Genomic DNA, 25,586 nt, shown 5'->3' on the forward strand with positions numbered 1-25,586 from the left:
TTTTTTTTTAAATTTGTGTTAATATATTTATTATATATACAAAATGAATTTATTAATTATCGAAATGATAAAATATATATATATATATATATATATATATATACATATATTTATATATATATATATTTTTTTTTTCTTTTACTATGTGATGAAAATGTATGGTGTTTGAAATTAAAATTTATTATAAAATTTACAACGGATTACAAAATGTGTACGCACAAAAAAAAAAATATTTGAACTTTTAAATATTTAAAAATATTAAATATATAAATATATATATGTTTATATTTTTAAATAATTTACATTGAAAAAATAAAGTATAATAAAATAAATAAATATATATATATATATATATATATTATATTATATACAACTGTCTATATATATGTACATATTATGTGTATATTTTTTACACATAAAATTATATAGGGAGAAACATTTCAATTTTTATAAAATAATAATATATTTAATCAGGTGGAAATTTTTTTTTTTTTTTTTTTTAAAACTATATAAACATATTTATAAATTATTTAAAAAATGAATATAATATTTTAATTATTTTGTGATTTTATTTTTTTTTTGTTCTGATAATATATATATATATATATAAATATTAAAATAGTTGAACATGCTATATATTATTTTAATGTGTTTAAATATGTTAAAGGTTTTAAAAATATTAAAAATAAAAAAATAAAAAGAATAAAAAGAATAAAAAGAATAAAAATTGGTGAACATATAAACATTTAATTATAATAATATATTGCTTAAACATGTGATGTTTATAAAATAATTTCATATATATATATATAAGGAAAATAATTAAATAGCGATTTTTTTTTCGCACAACATAGAAATAATAATAAAAAAAAATGATGATAAATATAAAATGAAACTATAAATATATAAAAATAACAAAACATATATATATATAAATATATATATATATATAAATATATATATATATTTTTTAAATTGTATGTTTTTTCTTTTTATTTGTTGTTTAATATTTCAAACCATTGCCTGATAATGTCACATGTTAATGAAGGTATATTATTTATATCATTAACAACAACAAAATATGGAAAAGGGAAATCATAAAGATAAGGAACGATTTGTAATTTATTATTTTTATAAAAAGTTTGTTTTAAATCAAAAATGGATTGTGTTTTAATATTATTATTATTATTATTATTACTACTATTTTTATTATTATTGTTGTTATGATTTGATGGTGGTGTATCAATAATCATAAGAATAGGAATAAAATTATTTTGTATACATTTGGATATTTCAGATTTTACAGAATTTTTATTAAATCTTCCATCACTTATTATAAGCATTAAATTATTAATAATATTATGTTTATTATTATATGTATTTTTAAATATATAATTACATATTTTTAATGCATTTAACATAGCATTATCAAATGAATTCTCTGTATCATAACTAAATTGAAAATGATTTAAGATTTTTAAAAAATCTTGTTTATTTAAATTATTTGTCATTGAACATACAATATTATTTGAATTAATTTTTTCACTTTCTCCAAAAGAACATATAGAAATTTTTCCTACATTTAATTTTTCAAATGCTTTAGCAACTAAAAAGATAGTACTTAATGTTGTTTTTTGAATATTATTTATTTTCATACTTTTTGTATTATCTATAGCTATAATAATATTATAATCTCTTTTATCTAATTTTGTTTTTCTTTTCCATATTTTATTATTTCTAAAATCACTAGCAAAATAATTTACTAATTTTTTTATATTCAATTTTTTTCCTGTTTTATAATCTCCTTCATATTTATTTCGAATTGTTGGTTCTAATATCATTTTAAGTTCTTCACATAATTGACTAGATAATATTTCTGTCTCATTATTTATTTTTTCATATATATCTTCATATCCTTCATTATTATTTATATGTTCTATATAATTAGTTTTTACCCCATCTTTCATCACATTCATATTGATATATTCTTCTTCTTCATCATCTTCTTTTTCTTCTTCAATATTATTCTCAAATATTTTATTATTTCCATGAACTTTATTATAACTATCTTTTAATATATCATTCTTATCATATTCTTCATCTTTCACGTTATCATAATCTACATTATTTACATTTTCTTCATCTTTTATGTTATCATAATCTACATTTAACATTTCATCTTTATTATCATTTCTTCTAGAGTTTTTCTTTTCTTTCTCTTCCATATTATCAGATTCTTCTTTATCATCATCATTATCAAAATGGTTAATTATATTTTTCTTCATTTCTCTATCTTCAATAGAAATAACATTATTCACCTCTTCATTTTTGGTTTTTTCTTGTCTTCTATTATTATCTTCATCATCTAAATTTGAATCTTGCAAATTCATAGCACAATCATTTGTAGGATTATTATTTGGATTATTATTATTTGGATTATTATTATTTGGATTATTATTATTTGGATTATTATTATTTGGATTATTATTATTTGGAAGATTATTATTTGGATTATTATTATTTGTATTTTCATCATTTATATTATTATCATCCATATTGTCATCATTTATATTTTTATCATTCATATTTTTATCATTTACATTTTTATCATTTACATTTTTATCATCCATATTGTCAGTGTCCACATTATTATCATCCATATTATGTAAACGCTCCTGTATTTTATCTAAAAATTTCGATATGTCATTTATCTTTTCCATATACATATTACATTTATTAATCGTAAATGAAAAATCATTTATATTAGATTGATCATCTTGTAGATTCTCATTATTATCACCTCCATTTAATTTTTGTTCACCTTCCATATTTTTGTTTCCATCTCTTTCGTTTTTTTGTGTATTTATATTAATGTTATTTTGTTTCAAATTTTTCATGCCCTCATCATTATTTAAATTCTCATTGTCATATATATTATCTGCTATTCCATTTTCAGCCTTATTTTTTTCATCCTGTTTTTTGTCACCATAAGATATTTCTTCTTCTATATTTTTATTATCTTTTTGGTTATTTACCTTATTATCATGTTGACTTGTTTGTTCATCCATGAATAAGTCGTTACAAGTCTGTGGTTTATCTTTTTCATCATCATTATTATTATTATCATTATTATTATTATCATTATTATTATTATCATCATCACCATAATAATTATCACCATTATTATCATCATCACCATAATAATTATCATCATTATTATTATCATCATCACCATTATTATCATCACTCTTCTCATTAACAATGTGTAAATTATCCTCCTCTTTTTTATCTTCATTTTTTTCAACATTGTCTTTATACTCTTCTTCAAATAGTTCATCCTCATAATTTATGCTACCTTCCGATATTTGCTGTTCACAATTCTCCTTTAACATATTATTATCATCAAGCGAAAGATCATCATCATTTTTATCATGTTTCTCTTTATTTTCATTTTTAGAGTCCTCTTGATATTTTTGATTATCTTGGCCAGCGATATTGTTATCTTCTTTTTCTCCTTCATCATTATCTGAGAAAGATTTGTCACTAAAATTTTTGGAGAAATCACTAGATTCAATTTCAAAACTTGAATCAAAATTATAACTATCGTTATCATTAATATCATTAAATTTATCATATGTTTCATCGAATTTATCGTTATCTAATTGGCTTGTTAAATTATCGAAATTTATTTTATTTTTATTATTTTCATCATCATAATTTATGGCATCCTCATTATTATTTTCTTCCAATGGTTCTATATCATTCATATTATATTCATCATCATTATTAATTTGATTCTGAAGGTTATCACTATTAATTTGATTCTGATGGTCATCACTATTATTTTGATTTTGATGGTCATCACTATTATTTTGATTCTGATGGTCATCACTATTATTTTGATTCTGATGGTCATCACTATTATTTTGATTCTGATGGTCATTATTATTATCATTCGTGTTGTCCTCTTCATTTCCATTATCATTTTTCTTATTATTTTCATTAATATCCTTTGTAATATTATCATGAGTAATATTAAAGGTGTCACTTTTATTTCTTTCAAATACATCATCTATATTTGTTAGATCATTTTCTTCATTTTTGTGATTTATATCATCATTATTATTGTTAATATTTTGCTCCTGATCATTCGTATGACTTTTTTTTTGATCATTTTCATTTTGTTTTTGTGGATCCATATTTATATTATCTTTTTCATTTTCTAATTTTTTTTCATTATTATCACAATTATTAATATCTTTAAATTCTTTTTCACAAAATTTTTGAAAATTATATGTTGATTCAATAGCTTCTTCATTAAAATTTTCTTCATCATCACTATTAAATATTTCTTCATTTTCATCACAAATATTATCAATATCTTCATTATCAACTTGATCTACAATATTTCTTATACCTTTTCCTTCTCCTAATCCTATACCCTTAAGAAAATCAATTTTATGGAACTTTTCTTGTTCTTTCTTTTCATTTTGATTATCAGCTTGTATGTTTTCTTCTTCATTATTTTTATGATCGACATCTTTACATAATCCTTTTGTATATAAAACTTTTAATACCTTTAAGAAATACAAAGATATATTTGAGAAACCAATATAAATATCTGAAAAATAAAGGAATATATATTTAAAAAAATAAAATAAATTTTTACTTAGATAAAAAAATATATCCACATATTTATTCCTTCTCAAATTATTCTCATTGTAACAATTATTAGGCATATTTTTATTATATAATAATGTAATTATATCATTTGTATTTAAATAAAAATATAAAATATTTTTTATACAATAGATATCACTAATATTTTTATTTTCTTGAAAATCTGGATATTCTTTTTTACATATTATAGATTTGACATTTATTATATTTTCAATAAATTTGTAGATATGTTTATTCATATTTTTTATATTTTCATCAAAAAAATAACTCTCCCCCCCATCCAAATTGTTACAACTATTATTATTATTATTATTATTTTTGTTGTTGTTTTTTTGGGTGTTGTTTTGAATTTTTTTGTTTATTCTTTCTTCTAATATATCCTTCACATATATAGAATTCTTCTTTATTTTTTCAAAAGATAAAACAAAATTTTGTATGTGAGTATATAATTGTTCTTTTATATATACAGGTATATTCAAATTGTATATAATATTTATATTGTCTAATATATATTGTATTGATTTATATATATATTCTAATAAATAATTATTCACACTAAGTTTGATACTTGATGATATTATTTTATTAAATTCTTGTAAACAATATACATTCTGTATATTCTTAAAATATTTAAACATTAAATATTCGTTAGAATTATATATTATATATATAATTTGATATAAACAAAATAATATATTTTTAAATATATCTACTTTTAATAATTCTTCATAAAAAATACTTAGATATTGTAATAAACATGTCTTCATAATATTACATTGATATAAAAACTTTTCAAATGTTGAAAATTTTATTTGTATAAAACTTATATCATATTCATTTCTTTTCTTTTTATATAATAATATATTATGTCCTATTAAAAAATAATATAATTTAAAATGTTCATATAATATATACATTTCATTTCTTAATTTAAAATATTCCATATTTATAGAATTGAAAAGATAATATAAGATATCTTCATTTTGCATATCTTTATGTATATTAATAGATTTTATATATATTATTAAATATAAAATTTTATAATTTTTCTTTTCATTTTCATTGAGAATCTTATTCATTTCATCAATAAAATCAATACTATATATTCTTTTATCTTTGATATATTTTTTTAAATTATTTTCAAAATTTACTACCTCCTCATCAATCTGTTCGATCTTCCATTTTGATAGTGGTCCAAAATTTTTATTATCACTATAATTATTATTATTATAATTATTATTATATGTAATATTTATCCTTTTATTATCCATATTATTTTCTTCCATATTATTCTCTTCCACATTTTTGATTCTTTCGTGTTCTAAATATTTCTTTGACATATATAATAATGCATTTCTCAACTCGTCTACGATTTCTCTACTATTATTATATTCTAATATAACATCACTTTTATTATTTATATTTTCAAAATTTACCGAATTTTTAAATATATTTGAAAAAAATGTTATATTATTTAAATCATTTAATATAGATATATTTAATTTTTTTGTTAAGAAATGTTTAAGTATATATATCCATCTTTTTTTTTGATTTGTATTAGCATTTAAACATTGTATATTTAAAATATTTTTTATTTCATTACTATAATTATTTGACATATCTTCAAAACTATAATAATTGTCTATATTGTTTATAAAATTATTTAAATTTTTCTTCATTTTTAAATTAAGTACATTATTCTTGTTTTTTTTAATTTTTTTTGTTGTATTTATATTCCTTTCAATTTTATTTTCTAAACTTATAAAACATTTTTTTAATTCACATAAATTTTTTTTAATATAATGTTGTTCTTCATTTGTAGGGCTTTTTACATTTTTATTGTCATCAGAAATTTCGCTGGATATATCGCTTAATAGATATATTTTATTATCATCACTTTCTATATTATTATTATCACTTTCAATATTATTATTATCACTTTCAATATTATTATTATTATCAATCAATATGTCATTCGAATTCATCCCTTTGACAGCTCCTCCCCCATTTAATAATTCCTTTTTATTTTTTTCATTCGATTCATAGATCAATTCATTATCACTTCCATTTTTATTATAACTCAAATTATTGGTCGTTTCTAATTTAACAAATTTTTGTTCTTCTTTTTGCACTTCTGAATTAAATAAGGAACGTTTATTTTGAATCAAAAATGTATCAACAGATATATTTATTTGTTGAAAGAATAATTTTGTAAAATAAACAATTTTATTTTTAAATTTTATAATAGATAGCTTGTAAGAATCTATATCTATAAGATCAAAATTAATTTTTTGTAATGATTTTTTTAACTGTAAATCAAAATAATTTTTTGACATACGGATTTTTTTTCTTATTAAAGGTAAATAAATATACATATAATTATATACATAAAAAAAAACATTACTCATAATACGTTCATTCATATTTAATGAATTCTTAAAAATTACAGATATGAAATATATAAGATTTAAACGTATAGGGAATTCTCCTATCATTGAATCTCTTAAAAATATAATTATGCATTCGAATGTTTTTATAATTTTTAATTTAAACATATCACTCATAGGAAATGTTTTATTATTCTCTTCTTCTTTTTTAATAATATTATATCTTGAATAGTCAATTAGACAACTGTTCATCTGAAAAATTATATCACCACTAAAATTATCATAATTATCATTAAAATAATCATTATTATCACATTTTTGAATACACCTATCTGTTGTATTGTTTTTATTATGGTCCTCCTCCATCTTATCAGCTTCCACTTTTTTCTTATAATCATTTATTTTCACATTTTCATTTTTATCATCCTCATAACATAAATAAAACAAATAAGCAAACAAACGTAATGTCTTATTCTTTACAATTTTTTGATATAACTTTTTTCTAATATTTTTTATTTGTTTAAATTTTAACAACCTAAAATATATAGTATATACTAAAAAATTTTCTACAATATTATTTTTCATTATATCTTTTAATTTATTCATTGTATCTTCATCAAAATTTAAGAAATTATCTTTTTTGAGTGAATTGATTAATGTAATAATATTTTCTAACTTTGAAATTATCTTTTCAATTTCATTCTTTACATATCTAAGTGGAATATTTAAAATGCTATCTATCGAATTTATAATATTAAGAATTTTATAATTATTATTATTATTATATATAGATAAAAAATTATTTTTTATATTATTAAGATATATACATAAATGTTTGAGAGCACTAAAAATATAATTCTCTATATTATTTTTATATTCTAATAAATTCATATATTTATTTATATAAGCATGGTTTCTTTTTTTATTTTTTAATAAAAATTCTGATATATCTTTTTTAAAATTTTCAAATTCTTCATCATTATAATTTGTAAAATCATTATAATAATTTAATATATTTAATGTAAATATTAAAAATTTATTTTCTTCATTTCCTTTTTTTAACAACATATGTAAATTATTATTTTCATTTTTATTATTTAATATCAAACCATCCAATTTGTCTTTACTGTTGTTTATATTATAAATAATCATTTCAAATAAATGATTAATATTTTTTTGTATTCTATCAATATGTGTTTTTTTTTTTTTTATATATTCACTAGAATTATTATAATTTTTAATATTATAATTTTTATTATTTTTATTTTCTTTAATATTTCTTTTAAAAAGTTTTACAAGTTTGTATATAATTTTATTAAATAATTCTTCATTTATTTTTTCTTTACTTTCTTCTACACTCAATGAATTATTATTTATATCATCATTATTATTACATTTATTTTGGATATATATCTTGTTTTTATTATCTGCATGTGTATGATCATCAGCTTGTAATTTATCACAATCTTGTGTATTAGAATCATTATTTTCATTTATACAATTAATATATTTTGTTTCATCATAATAATTATTACCATCACTATAATTACAATTATGATCTTCTATATCTATCATATATTTTTCATTCAGATTATTATTTGATTTTATATTCGAGATATGTACATCATCATCTTCATTTTTATATAAATAAATTTGTGAATAAAAAATATTATCTAATTCTTTCTCAATATTTTTATTTAAATTTTCATTTTCTTTATCTTCGATATAATCTAATTTATTTTTAAGGTTCTTATTTTTAAACTGTTCGATTTTAAAAAATTCATTCATATCATTTGCTTCATCTATTTCATTAAAGAGAATAATATTCTTACAAAAATATTTAAGACAATTTAATAAATTATTCATATCATATTCTTTGATAATACTTTTTGGGTTTTTTAAAATTCTAATAACAAATTCGCAATAGGTTAATTCATATAAGGAATTATGTTTATTCTTCTGCATTATAATATTATTATCTACCTTATTATTATTATTATTATTATTATCTACCTCATTATTATTAATAATGTTGTTGATGTCTTCTCTTTTGTGATTTATTATTTTATTAAAATTCAAAGGGAATTCTATATATTTGTATATTCCATCACATAAATTATTTTCTTCACCTACACTTCTATTAATATGAAACATTCGATTTTTTTCATTATTTCTCATTTGATATATTGAAAAGTTTATATTATGAGTACTATGAATAAATACATTTAAAGAGTAGATAATAGCATGTGTAAATTTTAATATAAGTCCATACTTTTCTTTTATATGATGAATGAAACTAATGCAAGCATTTATAATAGAATAGTGAATATACTGTGGTGAGAAATTAAAATAACCACAAGTATTATTAATATTATTACTACTACTACTACTACTATTATTTGATATTATACGTTCTAGTATACATTTTAAATTGTGATATGATAAAACATTTTTCATAAAATTCTTAAAATCTGTCTTTAAATTTATATATAAAACTTCTACGTCCATACTGTTATTTTTATATATATAATTTTTTATATAATCAATACACTCAAAATTATTACTATTATGATCAATATATGTATTATTAATATTATCATTGTTCTTGTTAACATTTATATTTAATATTTTAAACAATTTTTTTTTTTTTCTTTTAGATATATTTTTCAAGATATTAGGAAATAATGGTATATCTCTTTGCAAATTATTTATTTTATTTTTTATACATTTCTTCTTTTTCAAATTATAATTATTGTGATTCAAAGAATATGACTCAGACAAATCAATTTTATCTATATATAAATTATTAAGATGAGAATTCATATATATTTCTTCATCTATTGAATTTATGACCTCTTTAAAATATTTTTTCATACCTTTTTTTTTAAAAATATCTTTAACTTGTTTTCTTATTTGTGAACAAACTATATTTAAGAAATAATGAGATATATACATACAACCAATATAATAAATAAAATATTCATCATGTTTATAAAAAATAATAAGATTATTTAAATTTCTATTTTCTAAAAAAAGCACATTTATTATATCATTCCAATAATTTTCTTTGTCATTATTAATAATCTTTTTTATATCATTCATATTTTTAGTACTTTCTTCTGATGACAATTGATCATATTGCAAATTATCACGATAATTACAATTATTATTATTACTATTATTATTACTATTATTTGTTGACTTACTATTTTTTTCTATATTAATCTGTATAATATTATATAATAAAAAAATAAAAACAAGAATATATTCAAGCCCATCATTTTGATTATAACCATATTGTTTATTTTCTTTTTGTTCATTATGAAAATAATCATATAGACACAATAAAAAGGAAAGTATATCTGTAGAGGCTTCTTTCTTATACATTATTATTTGATATATTTGAAAAAATTTATAAAAAACGTAAAAATAAGACATATTATTACAACTAGAGCTACTACTACAATGATGATAACTATTATTATTTATATTGTTAATATCATTTTTTTTGTTGATATCATTTTTTTTTTTTTTGTTAAATTGTATTGCTTTTTCGATTCCATATTTGTATTGATCAAATTTATAGGCATGATAACTCTGCATGATATTAGAAAAAATAATAAACACATGATAAGCAAAATAATGACACAAAATATTTTCATTAGAACATTTTGTAAATGCACTATCATATGTATACATAATATTTTGCTTTTCTTCTTCATTTGATATTGAATTATTATAATTTGTATATGGATAATTTATTAAATAATGATAATAATTTTGTTTTAAATTCTGAAATATTAAATGAGTAGCATTTAAATGTAATAAAGTAATTGCACCTTTTTTATTTTTAGATTTTTCGTTAATTTGTTTATACATATTTATAAATGAATCTAATATTGTTGTCTTGTTATATAAAGATGTGTTAATATAAGAATAATTTTCATCCATACTTATATATATATCATTAATATTTTTATTTACATAAATATTTTTAAAAATACAATATTCTTCATATGTAACAACATTTGACATTTCATCACATTCTTTAGGTACAGAAATATGTATATTATTTAGTTCTTCATAATTATTTTCTTTTGGTTTTAACAAATAATTATTATTTTGTGTTTTATCTTCAACAAATAAATTAGTATTAATATTATTATTGTTGTTATCTTTAAAATAATATTCATAACGTTTATCTCTTATCATATATATATTCATCAATATACAATAAAACAAATACAATAATTCTTCAATAATTACAAACAATGTGTTTATTAAATATATTTCTTGAGTATCTTCTTCATTCTTATAAATATTTGTATACACATATTCTAACATATCATAACGTTCTTTCAAGAAACTTAATATATCTATTTTGGGTTCAAAGATAAATATGGTATTATCTATATTGTTTAGATATTCATATGTGTTTTTTATAGTACATCTAATCTGTTCATATGTAGTAGATAAGTTAATCAACATATTATTATAAATATTATAATTATTATTAATATTAATATTATTATTATTATTATTATTATTATTATCATTTATTGAACAAAAAAAAATTTTGTTTAAATCATTCTTTTGATAGGAACAATTTATTAATATATTTGAATATTTTTTTATATTTTCCACCCCAACTTTTTTCTTATTATGTTCATAATGCAAATATATATAGACACCACTTAAATAAAGATAAGCATTATATATATATTTTAAATTTATATTATATAAAATATATTCATAATAGAATAATAAAATATTATGTTTATAATCACATATATCAAAATTGTTACTACTACTACTATTATTATTATTATTATTATTATTATTATTTGTGGGATATAATAATTGCTCATATTGAATAATATTATTTTTATTATTTAGATATACTTGTTTATTTTTTAATACATTTATTTGAAAAATATTTTGTATATATTTATTATTCTTTATAAAATAACTTGTTATAATATTTTCTATATAATTAATTTTTTTTTTAAAATTTTCTTGTATATGTAAAAAATTTAATGTATATGTAAAATATTTGAGTTGTATAAGAAATATTTCGATATTATCATTTGTAATAATATTATTTTCATTTAATTTGTTATTCTTATTTGTTATAGTATCACAACATGTTTGTAATATATCTGTGTAATCATTATTTAATAAAACATGTCTATAATTATATTCATTTCTTATATATATAAAATAACTTATATATATATTATTTATAACTTGAAATATATTTTGTATCCATTTATTATAAAAATATATATTCTTTACATTATCAAAAATATTATATATATTATATATTTTATATATTTTATTTATTTTTTCATCCATGTTTTTTTTTGAAAATATATTTAATAACACACTTTCTTTATTAAATGATTTGTCCATATAATAATAATTATTATTTTTATTATTTTTATTATTATTATTATTTTGTATGTCATATTCTAAATTTTTTATGTTATAAATTAATTTTTTATTTAATACTCTATAATTATTTTGAACTATCCATTTTGCCTTTTGAATATATTTTAATAATATTTTATTTTTTTTATTTGTTATTTTTAACAAGTATTTAATAGTATCACTTATAAATATTATTTTATTATATATTGTATCATAATTAAAATTACAAATCGTTTCGAATGTATATATGTAAAGAAAAATATAATAAGAGAAGAAAAAGGTTTTCTTAGAAATATTTTTTTTATTGCATTTTTTTCTATTTCTCTTTTTATTATTATCATTCTTTTGTATGCTCTCAAATAATAAACGTTCTAATGATACTACAAATTTATTTAGACAATGAAATATGTCACATTCTTCTTCTGTTTTCTTTTCTTTCTTAGCTTTAAATATATCAAATTGATTCTCCTTAAAATTATAACTGTTATTATTATTATTATTATGATTATTATTATTATTACCATGTGTGTTGATTTTATTTTCTTTATTGTAATAATCTCTTTTCTTATAATAAAGGTAACTAAAATTAAATTTGAAAAAAGACTTGACAAATTCAAAAAAGTAATAAAAGTATACATCTATCGTTTCATTTGTTGTAATATATTTTGTCATTTCAATTATTGGATTAATAAAATATAAATAATGTAGATCATATAATTTCTTATTTGTTATCTTATTTTTTATCACATTATTATATATATATTTGCTTATTATATAAAAATAATCCAGCTTCTTACATATTATATTATTTGTAATAAAATCTAAATATGTTTCCATTTCTTTATCATATAATATATAATTGTTATATTCAAAGGAACCATTTTGTTTTTCTTCATTTTTTTTAATTCTTCTCAAATATATTTTATTCTTCATAGTTAATAAATATTGATATCTATAAAAAATATCATATAAAGAAAATCTTTCTAGAAAACTACATATTAAAAAACAAAAAAATTTGTTTAATATTAAGTCATAGAAAGTACTGATTAAAGAAATTTCTTTTAATATATTATTATCAAGATGTATTTTAGGATCTACAAATAAAATATTTTCATCTCCAGCATTTTTATTATTCAAAAAGAATCTTGTATTCTTTGTATACATATTGTTATAATAATAGATGTATTTAATAAAAATGTGTAAATAAAAGGAATTCAAAACATTGGGAGATAATTTATGAGCATACACATGATTATTATTATTATTATTATTTATATATTTATCTATTAAACTGTTTAATAACATATTATTATTATTTATTTTATTATTATTTATTTTATTTTTCATTTTACTTTTTTCTTTTGTATAACATCTGTTTTGTTTTTTCTTCATTTTATATATTGTTATAATTATCATATTATTTAAGAAATAAAAAAATGGATAGAATAATATTTGCATGTCTTGAGTTATATTAGCAAATAAGTGACAATAAAAATATATAAAATATTGTGAGAAGAGATATAAATATTTTTTTAAATTATAATTGTTTATATTTTGTTTCCTATTTTCAACTCTTAAAAAATGAGTACAAATTATTTTTATATAATTATCTATACAATAAAAGTTATTATTAAATTTGTTACTTAATAATTTATTTAAATTAATATAAAAAGAATTATTTATTGTTTTGTTGTCATAAAAAGAATTTATAATATCTACCTTTTTTATTTTCTTTTCATATATATTATTATTATTATTTATATGTTCATTATCATTTTTTTTTATTTTCATGTTGATTTTATTTTTTCTTCTATTTAGTATGCTTTCATCAAACATATATTCTACTATATATGTAAATACAGATATGATAATTGAGAAATATATTATATCTACATTATTATATGTAATACTATATTGTTTACAAAAAGAATTATAACAATAATTTATATAATCTAACATTTTAATATTATTAATTTTTATGTTACTACCTTGTTGTATATTCTTTGTTTTTTTATCTTCATCATAAAAAAAAAACTTAACAAATTTATTAATATTTTTTATATGTATATCATTTTTTTTTTTTTTTAAGATTTTTTTAACATTCTTCAAAAAATTATTTATAATGTAAAAAAATATATTGTCCTCTTTAATAATATCAAATATATTATCATGGAATGAAAAATTATTTTGTCTCTTATTCTGCATATTCTGTGAATTATCTTCATTAAAATTAATATTTATTAAATCGAACAATAAGTTGTCTGATGAGTTACACTTGTAGTTATAATAATTTTTAGTTACATTTACATTTTCTTTATTATTAATGTTTATATAAGGATAAAAACACAATGTTGATTCATATATCTTTATATTATTATTATGGACATTTAAGCTATTACATTTATTGTCCTCACCATGAATAGGATGATAAATATTATCAAAATGGAAATGAGAATTATAACTACCATTAATATTAATATTAATATTAATGTTAATATCATTATTATTATTAATACCATTCTTATTATTAATATCATTATTATTATTAATATCATTCTTATTATCCATATTATCATTATATCTTGCAGTGGGTGAAGAGGAAACATTTTGTTTATCACTCTTATATACCTGCATGCAGTGCCCATCAATATATTCCATATTATTATTATCAAAAAATATTTCAAAACATCTATTTCTTAGGGCCTTACTAATTTTGTAGTGCTCTTCAGAACTCAAGGTTAAAAATATTTGAAAATTTTTGTGAGGACGAATTTTTTTTTTCTTTCCAAATTCATGTAGTAATATATATCCATTTTCTTCAAACAAACTATTTAATCTATCCAATAAGGATGGTGTTGAATAATGTAAATGTTTTATTAAAATCCAATGACCTTTTTTTATTGCTTTAATAAAATTACTTTCTTTAAAAACATAAACATTTTCATTTATTTGATTAGTTCTTATTAATTTAGATATATATAATATATTCGATATAATATGCTTAATCCTTTTCTTTATTATTATATTCTTATTACCTATAATATATTTATTACATATTTGTATAGATTCTAAATAATTCTTTTGTATATCTTCCAATTTATTTTTCATTTCTTCATTCTTTAAACAATCTATATATTGTATAGATAAGACATCTAATTTGTTTATTATGTATAAAATGAAAAGCTTATGGTATTTATTTTTAAAAGGTTCTTTATTATATTCTTTTAAAAATATATATAATTTATTCTTATGAACATTTTGAGTATCTTCATTTTTAAAACAAAAATGTTTTATTAGATTGTATAGATTTTTTTTTTGGATATTTTTCCTTTTTATTAATCTTTTTATGATAATTTTATTTAATTTTTTTATTTTATTCATAAATTTATTAATAAAATTATCCTTACTGTTATGTTCATACGATCCAAACAAATCAAATGTGTCTATATCATCAGTTAAAGAAAATTCAAATAATTTTTTATTAAATCGATGAGATATATTATGTATAAAAGATGATTTTCCAGAATTATTTTTTCCATTTAATAATATAGGCATATTTAAACGTATTGCTGATAGGAAAGAGAAATAAATCTTTTCATCTTTACACAAAATAAATGATGACTTGGAATTATGCAAATTGTTATATGAACATAAATTATTATAATAAGAAGAAAAATAATTATCATATGTATATTTTTTTTTTTTATTTTCATTTTTGTTTCCATCTCTTTTTATGTCAACAATTTCTTCATTTTTTTCAATTTGTAGATCCATAGATATGTAATTTTTCCACATATTGTTTTGATCATTCGAATTAATAAAATGAATTATTTTTTCTTTTAAACTCATTTTAGTATCACTTTTATATGATATATTATTTAATAAAATCGATATAATATTTTCAATAAAATATTCATTATCTTTATATATATTTACTATTATACTTCTGATTATATATTTATCTTCTTTACATACTAATCTATTACAAATTATCATATCACAAATGATAACGAAATTTTTCTTTGTGTTTACATATTTAAGAACTTTACAAATTCTTAATATATCTCTTAAATTCCATACCCATCCTTCACTATGATTTAATAAAAAGTTTATTTTTTTTATAGTAAATATAATTTTTATAATTTTCTTAATTAAGTCAACTGATATTATATCACCATATAATTTTTCTACTATGCAAAAATAATCATAATCATCTAAATCTTCAAAATATATTTTTGAAAATCTATTTAAAAATGATTTAGGTAACCCTTTTCTTCCTCCTCCTTCTTTATATGGATTTTGACAACAAAATAATCTGAAATTTTTATGACATTTTACAACTTCATTTTTTTCAGGTATATAAATTTCTTTTCTGTGATCTAAAATGGAATTCAATCCTTCCAATGTTTGTTGGTTAGCTAAATTTATTTCATCAATAAGAATCCAATATCCTTTCTTCATACAATCGATTAATTTTCCATCTTCCCAAGCATATTGAAAGCTTTTATTTTTCTTATCAATCATGTTATCAGAATTATTATGTGGATTTAAATTATATAAATTATCACCACAAGTATCATTTTTTTCATATTCATATGATGTGTTATCTTTTTTGTCTTTTATTGGAAAGTAAGAACCAATGAAATCATAAATATCTGTACACTCAGATAAATTTATACGTATTAATTTATTATTTGTAATTTTGGCTAGTATATCAATTATGCATGTTTTTCCAACACCTGGAGAACCTTCTAATAAAATAGCATTAGGTAATTGCATGGCTCTAACAATTTTATAAAGATTCTGTTTAATATTAGGTGTATCAAATACAAAATTTGAATTTTTAGAAAATGTATTTATATCACATTTCAATTTTTTCATAAAGGTTATATAAAAATCATTAATTCTTAAATATTTTTTTTTAAACTTGAAATAAAGTGTTTCATTGAAATATTTCATTTTTCTTAATATATTTGTATTATTCTTTTTTTCTTCAACTAATCTTGACACATTATATTTAATAGATATTCTCAATTCTTCTAAATATTCTAGTAATATATTTTTTAATAAATCATTATTTTTCATAACATTTTCATTACTATCAATTAATATTAGACATCCGCTATGATAAAAGCTACGTAAACAATAAAATTTAAGTCTCTTCATTGGAAAGGAACATTTTTGTTTTACATTAATACTATCATGTTTAATATTTCTTTTTATATTCACCTTTGTTTTGTTTTTGTATGTGTTTTTTTTATTATTAATATAAGTATTCATAAAGTTTATCCATTTGATAGCATCTCTAATAGATAGCACAAGATGGGTTCTCACAGATTTATATCCACCCCAATTATTATTACTATCACCACCATTATTATTATTATTATTATTATTATCATCATCATCACCACCATTATTATTATTATTATTATCATTATTATTATCATCATTATTATTGTTGTTATTTTCTTTATTTGTATCTGGATGAGCCTTTTTACACACTTGATCAAATAATCTACACAACTGTTTTGCTATCACACATTTAATATTTTCCTTTTTTGTAAATTTTATTTGATTTTTTATTAAAAAATAATAATCTTCAGTGTGTGGTTCAAATGAATCTACATAAATTTCTGTGAATCTACTTTTTAAAGTATGTGAGATTTCTTTTTTTCCAAAATCTCCTGATGGATTCATAGTACCAATAAAATAGAAATTATCATGAGCTTTTATATATTTTACATGCTTGCCTCCTTTTTCTGTTAATAATAAAGTTCTTTCATATTCAAGTACTGAATTTAATCTTTCTATAACTGAAGATTCTACTAATGATATTTCATCCATTAAGAAGATATGACCTTTTTTTAATGATGAAACTAATACACCATCATACCATGTAAATAATGATTTTAAATTATTTATACATCTTTCTATTTTATATAATTTAGATTGTATATTATTATTTATATTATATTTTTTTTGTATATATAATGTGAATACTAAAAAGTCTTCTTTTTTTATATCTGAAATTTGATCATATATAATAGCACTTAAATAAGTTGATGCATAATTATCAATTTCATAATTTTCATTTATCATATTATATAATTCAATACAATTTTTTTTTAAATTTTCGACATTTTCTTTAGTATTTTTTACAAATTTTAAACTACCTATCATATCATATATATCAGTACTTTCATTACAATTTAAAATATTTAATTTTATGTTTTTAATAAAACTTAATAATTCACAACATGTAGTTTTCCCACATCCTGTTTCTCCAATTAGTAAAGCTGATTCTTTATATTTAAAACATTTTAATAATAAACAAATAAGTCTACTAGTAGTTTTTCCAAAATGCATATATTTTAAATATTCATATCTTTGTATATCATCCAAATTTTTTTTTTTTTTCTTTTTAAAAATATTCTTATTTTTATAATCCACCAAAAATTTATTACTACTACTATTAGTATTATTATTATTATTATTATTATTATTACCATTAATATTATTTTTATTTTTATTATTACTACTTATTATATTAATGTCAATTGTATTAAAATGATCATTTTTTTGTTTCCCTTCATTTTTGTTTTTCTTTTTATTATTTGCCATTTGTTGTATCTTTTTAAAAAATGCATCCTTTAATAATCTTACGTCAGAATCATTTTCATAATCAATTTTTAATTCTTCTCCTTTTGGTAAGAAATATTTAGCCAAAATTTTGTTGACAGATTCTTTGTCTTTATTATTCCTCAATTTTTCAGCAATAATAAAATAACCATTTAAACAAGCTTCCATATTATTATTTGGATACCTATTCCCCCACTTAATTAGATCTCTCAATGTCATTATATTATCATTAAAATAATTATAATTCGATTTTATATTTTTTAAATCTCTATAAACATGAATCATTTTTTTCGATATATTAGGAGATATAGCACATCTTCTATGTAATATAATTTCTAATTCTTCTATATCAAAATCATTAATCTGAAATTCAATAAAACGACTTCGAAACGCCTTCGATAATTCTTTTCTTCCTAAATAACTATTATTATTAGGAGGATTCTGTGTAGCAAATAACATAAAATCTTTATGTGCTTTCACATAACATTTTAATTCTGGTATATATAATTCTTTATTATCATCTAATATTCTGTTTAAAGATTCTAAAACTTCTGAAGGTGCTAAATTTAATTCATCTAATACAACCCAATGACCATATCTAACTGCTTTGACAAACACACCTTCTTCAAATATTAAATTACCACTTTTTTTATCATTAATAAATTGACCAAAATATTCACTAATATCTGTATTCATATGATTATTAATTCTTATAAATTTATGACCTGTTATGTCAGCAAAAAATTTCACAAGTGACGTTTTTCCTACTGATGTATTTCCTTCTAACAATATAGGTGTTCTTATACTACTTAAGCATAAAGCTAATTTTTTTATATTTTCCTTTACATTTTTTGTAATAATAAAATTGGATAGAATCTTTTTTAAATTTATTTCTTCATTACCACATAATATCCAGCTATTTTCTATGCACGCATATTTTTCAATGTCTTTATTATTTATATTTACAGATGGTAACTTCATATTCTCCTTATTAGAAAGATATCCATTTGTCTTATTATTTATATTTGGATGATGATTAATTTTATTATTTGATAAAGATTGTATATTTACATCTTTTTCTATTTCTTCTACTTCTTGTTCTTTCTTTTTATTGTAATATTTATATTCATAGTAATAATCAAGAATATCATAATTTATTATACCATCTTTTTGAATACACATAGAATTCAAATTGTTATGATTCATATTATTATTATATTTGTTATATAAATCATTTTTGTTATTATTTAGAAGACCAATATTATCCTTTTCATAGGAATATTTGAAATATTTTTTAAATATATTTTCTACTAATTTTTGATTATCATAATTAAGAGAACTCATAAAATTACAGATAAATCCATTTCTAACAGCATTTTGTAATTGTAATGGTTTAAATTTTCTTTTATTAACATATATGGCATATTTAATTGCCCTTACTAAATTTCTTGTAGAAAAAGATATAGGTTTATTTTCTGTGTTGAAGACATTGTTTAAACTTTTTTTTTTGATTTCTAAATAACAATTTGTTATATTTCCTATTAATGTATTATCACTTGTAGTATTTTTTAAAAGATCTTTAACTATCATATGAATATCATTATATTCTAAAATTTCATCAACAAATATTTCTGTAAATTTATTTCTAATGATAGGTGCTAAATCTTTTTTTCCAGAAGAAATAGTACTATTATATAAATCAATATCATTTTGAAAATCAAATTTTTTAAGCATTTTATAATTACAATTATTATCACATAAAGACATATTATTATTATTATTATTATTATTAATATTATTATTTATATTTATAATATCTTTGTTATAATTTAAATCTTCTTTTACAATATTTATATCCTTCTTCATTTTTATATTAGGTATAATTGGTGGATTCATACATGCAAACAGTCGAAAATTTTTATGTACTTTTATTTGTTCATTTCCTTTTTCAACAACATCAAAATATTTATTAGAACTATCTAAAAGACCTTGTAATCTTTGTAATATTTCAGTTTGAGCTAAATTTATTTCATCTAATAATATCCAATGTCCATTCTTTATACAATCAATTAATATTCCATCATGGAATTTAAAAATTAATTCGTTCATCTGGATATTACTTTCTTCTTCATCTTGTAAAACATACAAATGATTTTCTTCATTTATATTTTTATCAACACACATTAACCTTTTATAATCATAGGGTAAAGTAAAATTTTTGCCTTTAACTGATGTATTATTATCACACCAAAAATCTCGAATTCTCTTACATGTATTCATAAATTTCTTATACCTCCTAATAATTTTCATATCAAAAGATTGAACATTTTGTTTAACATTTTGTATTAATGCATTAGAAAAATTATAACATGTATTTAAGAAAGTAATAAATTTTTTTTCACTCAATAAAATTCTTAATTTAATATAGAATACTTCAATTTCTTTTATAGACAATATATCAATAATTTGTTTATTTAAACGTTTCATATTCTCAAAGATTTCATTCGTTTTTACACTAATATTAAATGGATAATAATTTCCTATTAAATCAGATGCCTCTGCCATTTCACTAAATACAAAAACATATAATTTTTTTTGAAATATTTTAGCAACATAATCTATCAAAGCTGTTTTTCCTACACCTGTATCTCCAATTAACAATATAGGTTCCTTATTATAAACTGCTTCAATTATATCATATAGAATGGATTTATGAACAGATGTTAATAAGAAAGAATAATTATATATTTTTTCAATATTTATAGATATTTTTTGATATTTATTTTTTAATGTTTCATTAAACTGTTTTATAAATTTATCAACAGAATATGATTTTAAATGTTTGATAATAATATTATTATTCAATTGAAATATGTTACTTAGAATGGATATGAAATAATTTCTTAAAGATTGAATAGGTATATGACATATTAATATTGATTTAATTGTTTGAAATAATATTAATTTTGTTTTTTCATTTTCATATATAAATATTTTTTTTTTATTTATTCTTTTAATTATTTTAATTAAATCATGAAGATTCATATTTCTTAATATATGATATTTATCTAATATTATTTTTATGATATTAAAACAATTAAAAATAATTTTTTTATAATTATCATTAACATGATATAATTTTTTAAATAAGATTTCTTTTATTTCTTTGTTATTATAATTTCCTATATATATAGAATGCCATTTGTTGAATAATTCTCCTAAATATTTTGGTCTATAGTTCATATGAATAATATTTTCAATATCTTCTTTTTTTCTAACACCATGATAAATATCAAAAAGGTTTTGATGGATCGTATGGGAATTATAGGTTTGATTATATTGTGTCTGATTTGTAAGATTATCATATATATTTATATTATCTATGAAATTATATTCCAAATGGTTGAATTTATCCTTTTTTTTATCATTAACATTTTCATTATTATTATTATTATTAATAATATTATTATTATTAATATTATTATTGTTGCTGTTTTGATGTGTATTACCTAACGTTATAGTAGCAAAGAGACGAAAATCTTTATGTGGATATATATACTCACCCTTTTCTGATATATATATATATCCTTTACTATTAATTTCTTCCAGTTTTTCTATTATACTATTAGATATATTATTAATATTTTCAAATACTATCCATTTTCCTTTAATCATTGCTTTAGATAATATTCCATATTTATATTCAAAACATTTTTCATTACTTTCCCATACACCTAAAATAGATTTAGAATCTGATACATCATCTAAATATACACTTATAATATTATTTTCTTTTTCTTTTTCTTTTCTCTTTCCATATATTTTTTCATATATATAATTTATGAGACCCGTTTTCCCACATCCATAATTTCCTATCAACAAAATAGATTTCTTGTTATATATATTTAATATTAATAATTCACATATACATTTTAATCTGTCTGTTATAATAAAATTTGATCTACCTTTTGACAAATTATCTACAATAATATTTTTCCTTTTCACATTAAAGGTTGGATATAATATTTTATTTTCAACATGTTTATAAAAACTTACAACTTTATTATTTTTTAATATATTCATAATGTGGGGAAATTTGTCTATATATATATATTCCAAATCTTTTATATTCTCTTTTAAATAAATGTCCAATATATTGTCATAATAATCCATGTAGTTATTTAAATGGGGATAATTTATAAATGTTGCGTTGTTTATATGTTCATTTGTTTTATTAATAAAATAATTCAAAAATATATTATTATTATTATTATTATTATTATTGTTGCTGTTGTTATATATTTTTTTATCTCCTATTTTATAATAATTCATATATATCTTATATATCAACGATTCAAATAATGGGTCCTGAAATTGTAACATTTCCCTTAACAAATCCATATACTTATTATCAATAATATTATATGCACTTAAATAATAATAAATTAATAATATTTTTATGCAATAATTATAATACATATTCTTGTCATCTCTAAAAGTATATTCAGTTTTTTTTTCTTTATTATATTGTTGATACTTCATTACAACCATTTTAAAATATTTTAAAGCCACATATGATTTATTTAAAACTTCTTTAAAGAAATAATTTATGGTATCTTCAAAAAGAAATTCTTTACAAAATAATATATTATTCCAACATATCATACAAAAATATATTTCTATATTAATATTACATTTTCTAATTATGTTATAAATATGAAGACAAGATATTAACTTTTTTTTATTATAAGATATAATATTCTTATTATAATTAACTCTACTTGTATTATTTAATTGTAAAATCTTATCATTTCTCTTATTTATAAAACTATAATCATTTTCTGATAATAAAAAACCTTCATCTAATAATTCGTTCATAATTGATACTATTAAATGGTTAAAAAATTTCAAAGATATCTTTAATAATTGTGTATCAAATAAAGTTAATATTAATAATTTTGTAAATATCATATCTATATTGTATACCTTTTTAAACATATTAGTTTTGATATGAGTATTTATATTTTTTTTTTTTTCTTTTTTTTTTTTGGTTCCATTTATATCCATCTCTAGGTATATAATATATGCTTTTAATTGTTTCACTTTTTTATTTTTGATTTGAGAAATATATATTTTGTAATATAAATATTTTTGTAACAATCTGCATTTCTTATAGATATAATTTATAAGGCACATATTATTTGGACAGTAATTTTTTTTTTTTTTATCTACACAAGAAGATTTTACTATGCATGATGTTTCTTTATTATCTTCTTCTTTTGAAAAAATATCTTCATTTTTTATATTTTTCAAAGAATTTTTTGTTATTTTCTTCTTCTTAATATTTTTTATGATTTCACCGCACCACAAATAAATTATTTTGTCACCCCTCCTCTTCATTTTTTAAAAAATAAAAATAAAAATAATAATAATAATAAATAAATATATATATAAATAAATATATATATATATATATATATATATATATATATATATATATTTTATTTTTATGTAGGAAGGAAAAGTACATATATTAGGGTGATACACTGTATATTAAACAAATAATAAAATATAAAACTTTTTATTTATTTTTATATTTATTCTTTATTTTTATTTTATTTTGCCTATTTATATTCTTATATATATATCACATAAAAAAAGATTTAAAATTATAATAAACATATTCATAGTCTTTTTAATTATTAAAAATCTTTATACATATATATCATATAATATTCAAAAATAAAATTTATACATTCTAATTATTTTATTAAAAAAGCTTATAACAATTTATATATTTAATTATTCATGTTATTTCATAAAACATAATATTATAAAATGAAATATTAAAACAACAACATTGTTTGTTCAAGAGAAACATAAGGGTAAAAACAAGAACAACAAAATAGTTTTAAATAATGTAAATATATTATTATATATATATATATATATATATATATAATATTTATATTTATATTTATTTACACTTATCTTAATTATTTTGTTTTATTTTTTCACTTTGATATGTAAAATTATTAATTATATATTATTATAAAAAAAAGAAAAAGAAACAAAATGGAAATATAAAAATATATATATATATATATTATATATATATGTGATAATTTTTTTTTTTTTTTTTTTTTTTTTGATGTACTACTTTTAAAATATAAATATTTTATAGGAATATATAATAAAAAGAAATAATTATATATATAAAGTATTCAAATTTTTAATTATCTACCATTATAATATATACAACATAAATGTGGGGAAAAGAAAATAATAAAATAAAAAAAAAAAAAAAAAAAAAGTACAAACATATAAGAAATAATTAAAAAAATGGCGCCTATAAAATTATAAAATGTTGTAGTACTTTAATTATTATATATGTTATATTATATATAATCATATTAATATAACATATTACAATTACCCATATATATA

The 25,586-nt window shown here is 18.0% G+C and overlaps 1 protein-coding gene across 1 annotated transcript; it reads right to left on the minus strand.

Moving 5' to 3' along the window:
* Positions 1-992: 992 nt before the first annotated feature.
* Positions 993-24,539, minus strand: PADL01_1434500 (dynein-related AAA-type ATPase, putative; the record flags this gene model as incomplete). The annotated part of the gene is made up of 1 exon (XM_028684620.1): positions 993-24,539. One exon carries the CDS (start codon positions 24,537-24,539, stop codon positions 993-995), a length of 23,547 nt encoding a protein of 7,848 aa, XP_028540680.1.
* Positions 24,540-25,586: the final 1,047 nt, after the last annotated feature.

The sequence above is a fragment of the Plasmodium sp. gorilla clade G2 genome (assembly GCF_900097015.1).
Source record: "Plasmodium sp. gorilla clade G2 genome assembly, chromosome: 14".
NCBI classification, from domain to species: domain Eukaryota; phylum Apicomplexa; class Aconoidasida; order Haemosporida; family Plasmodiidae; genus Plasmodium; species Plasmodium adleri (nom. inval.).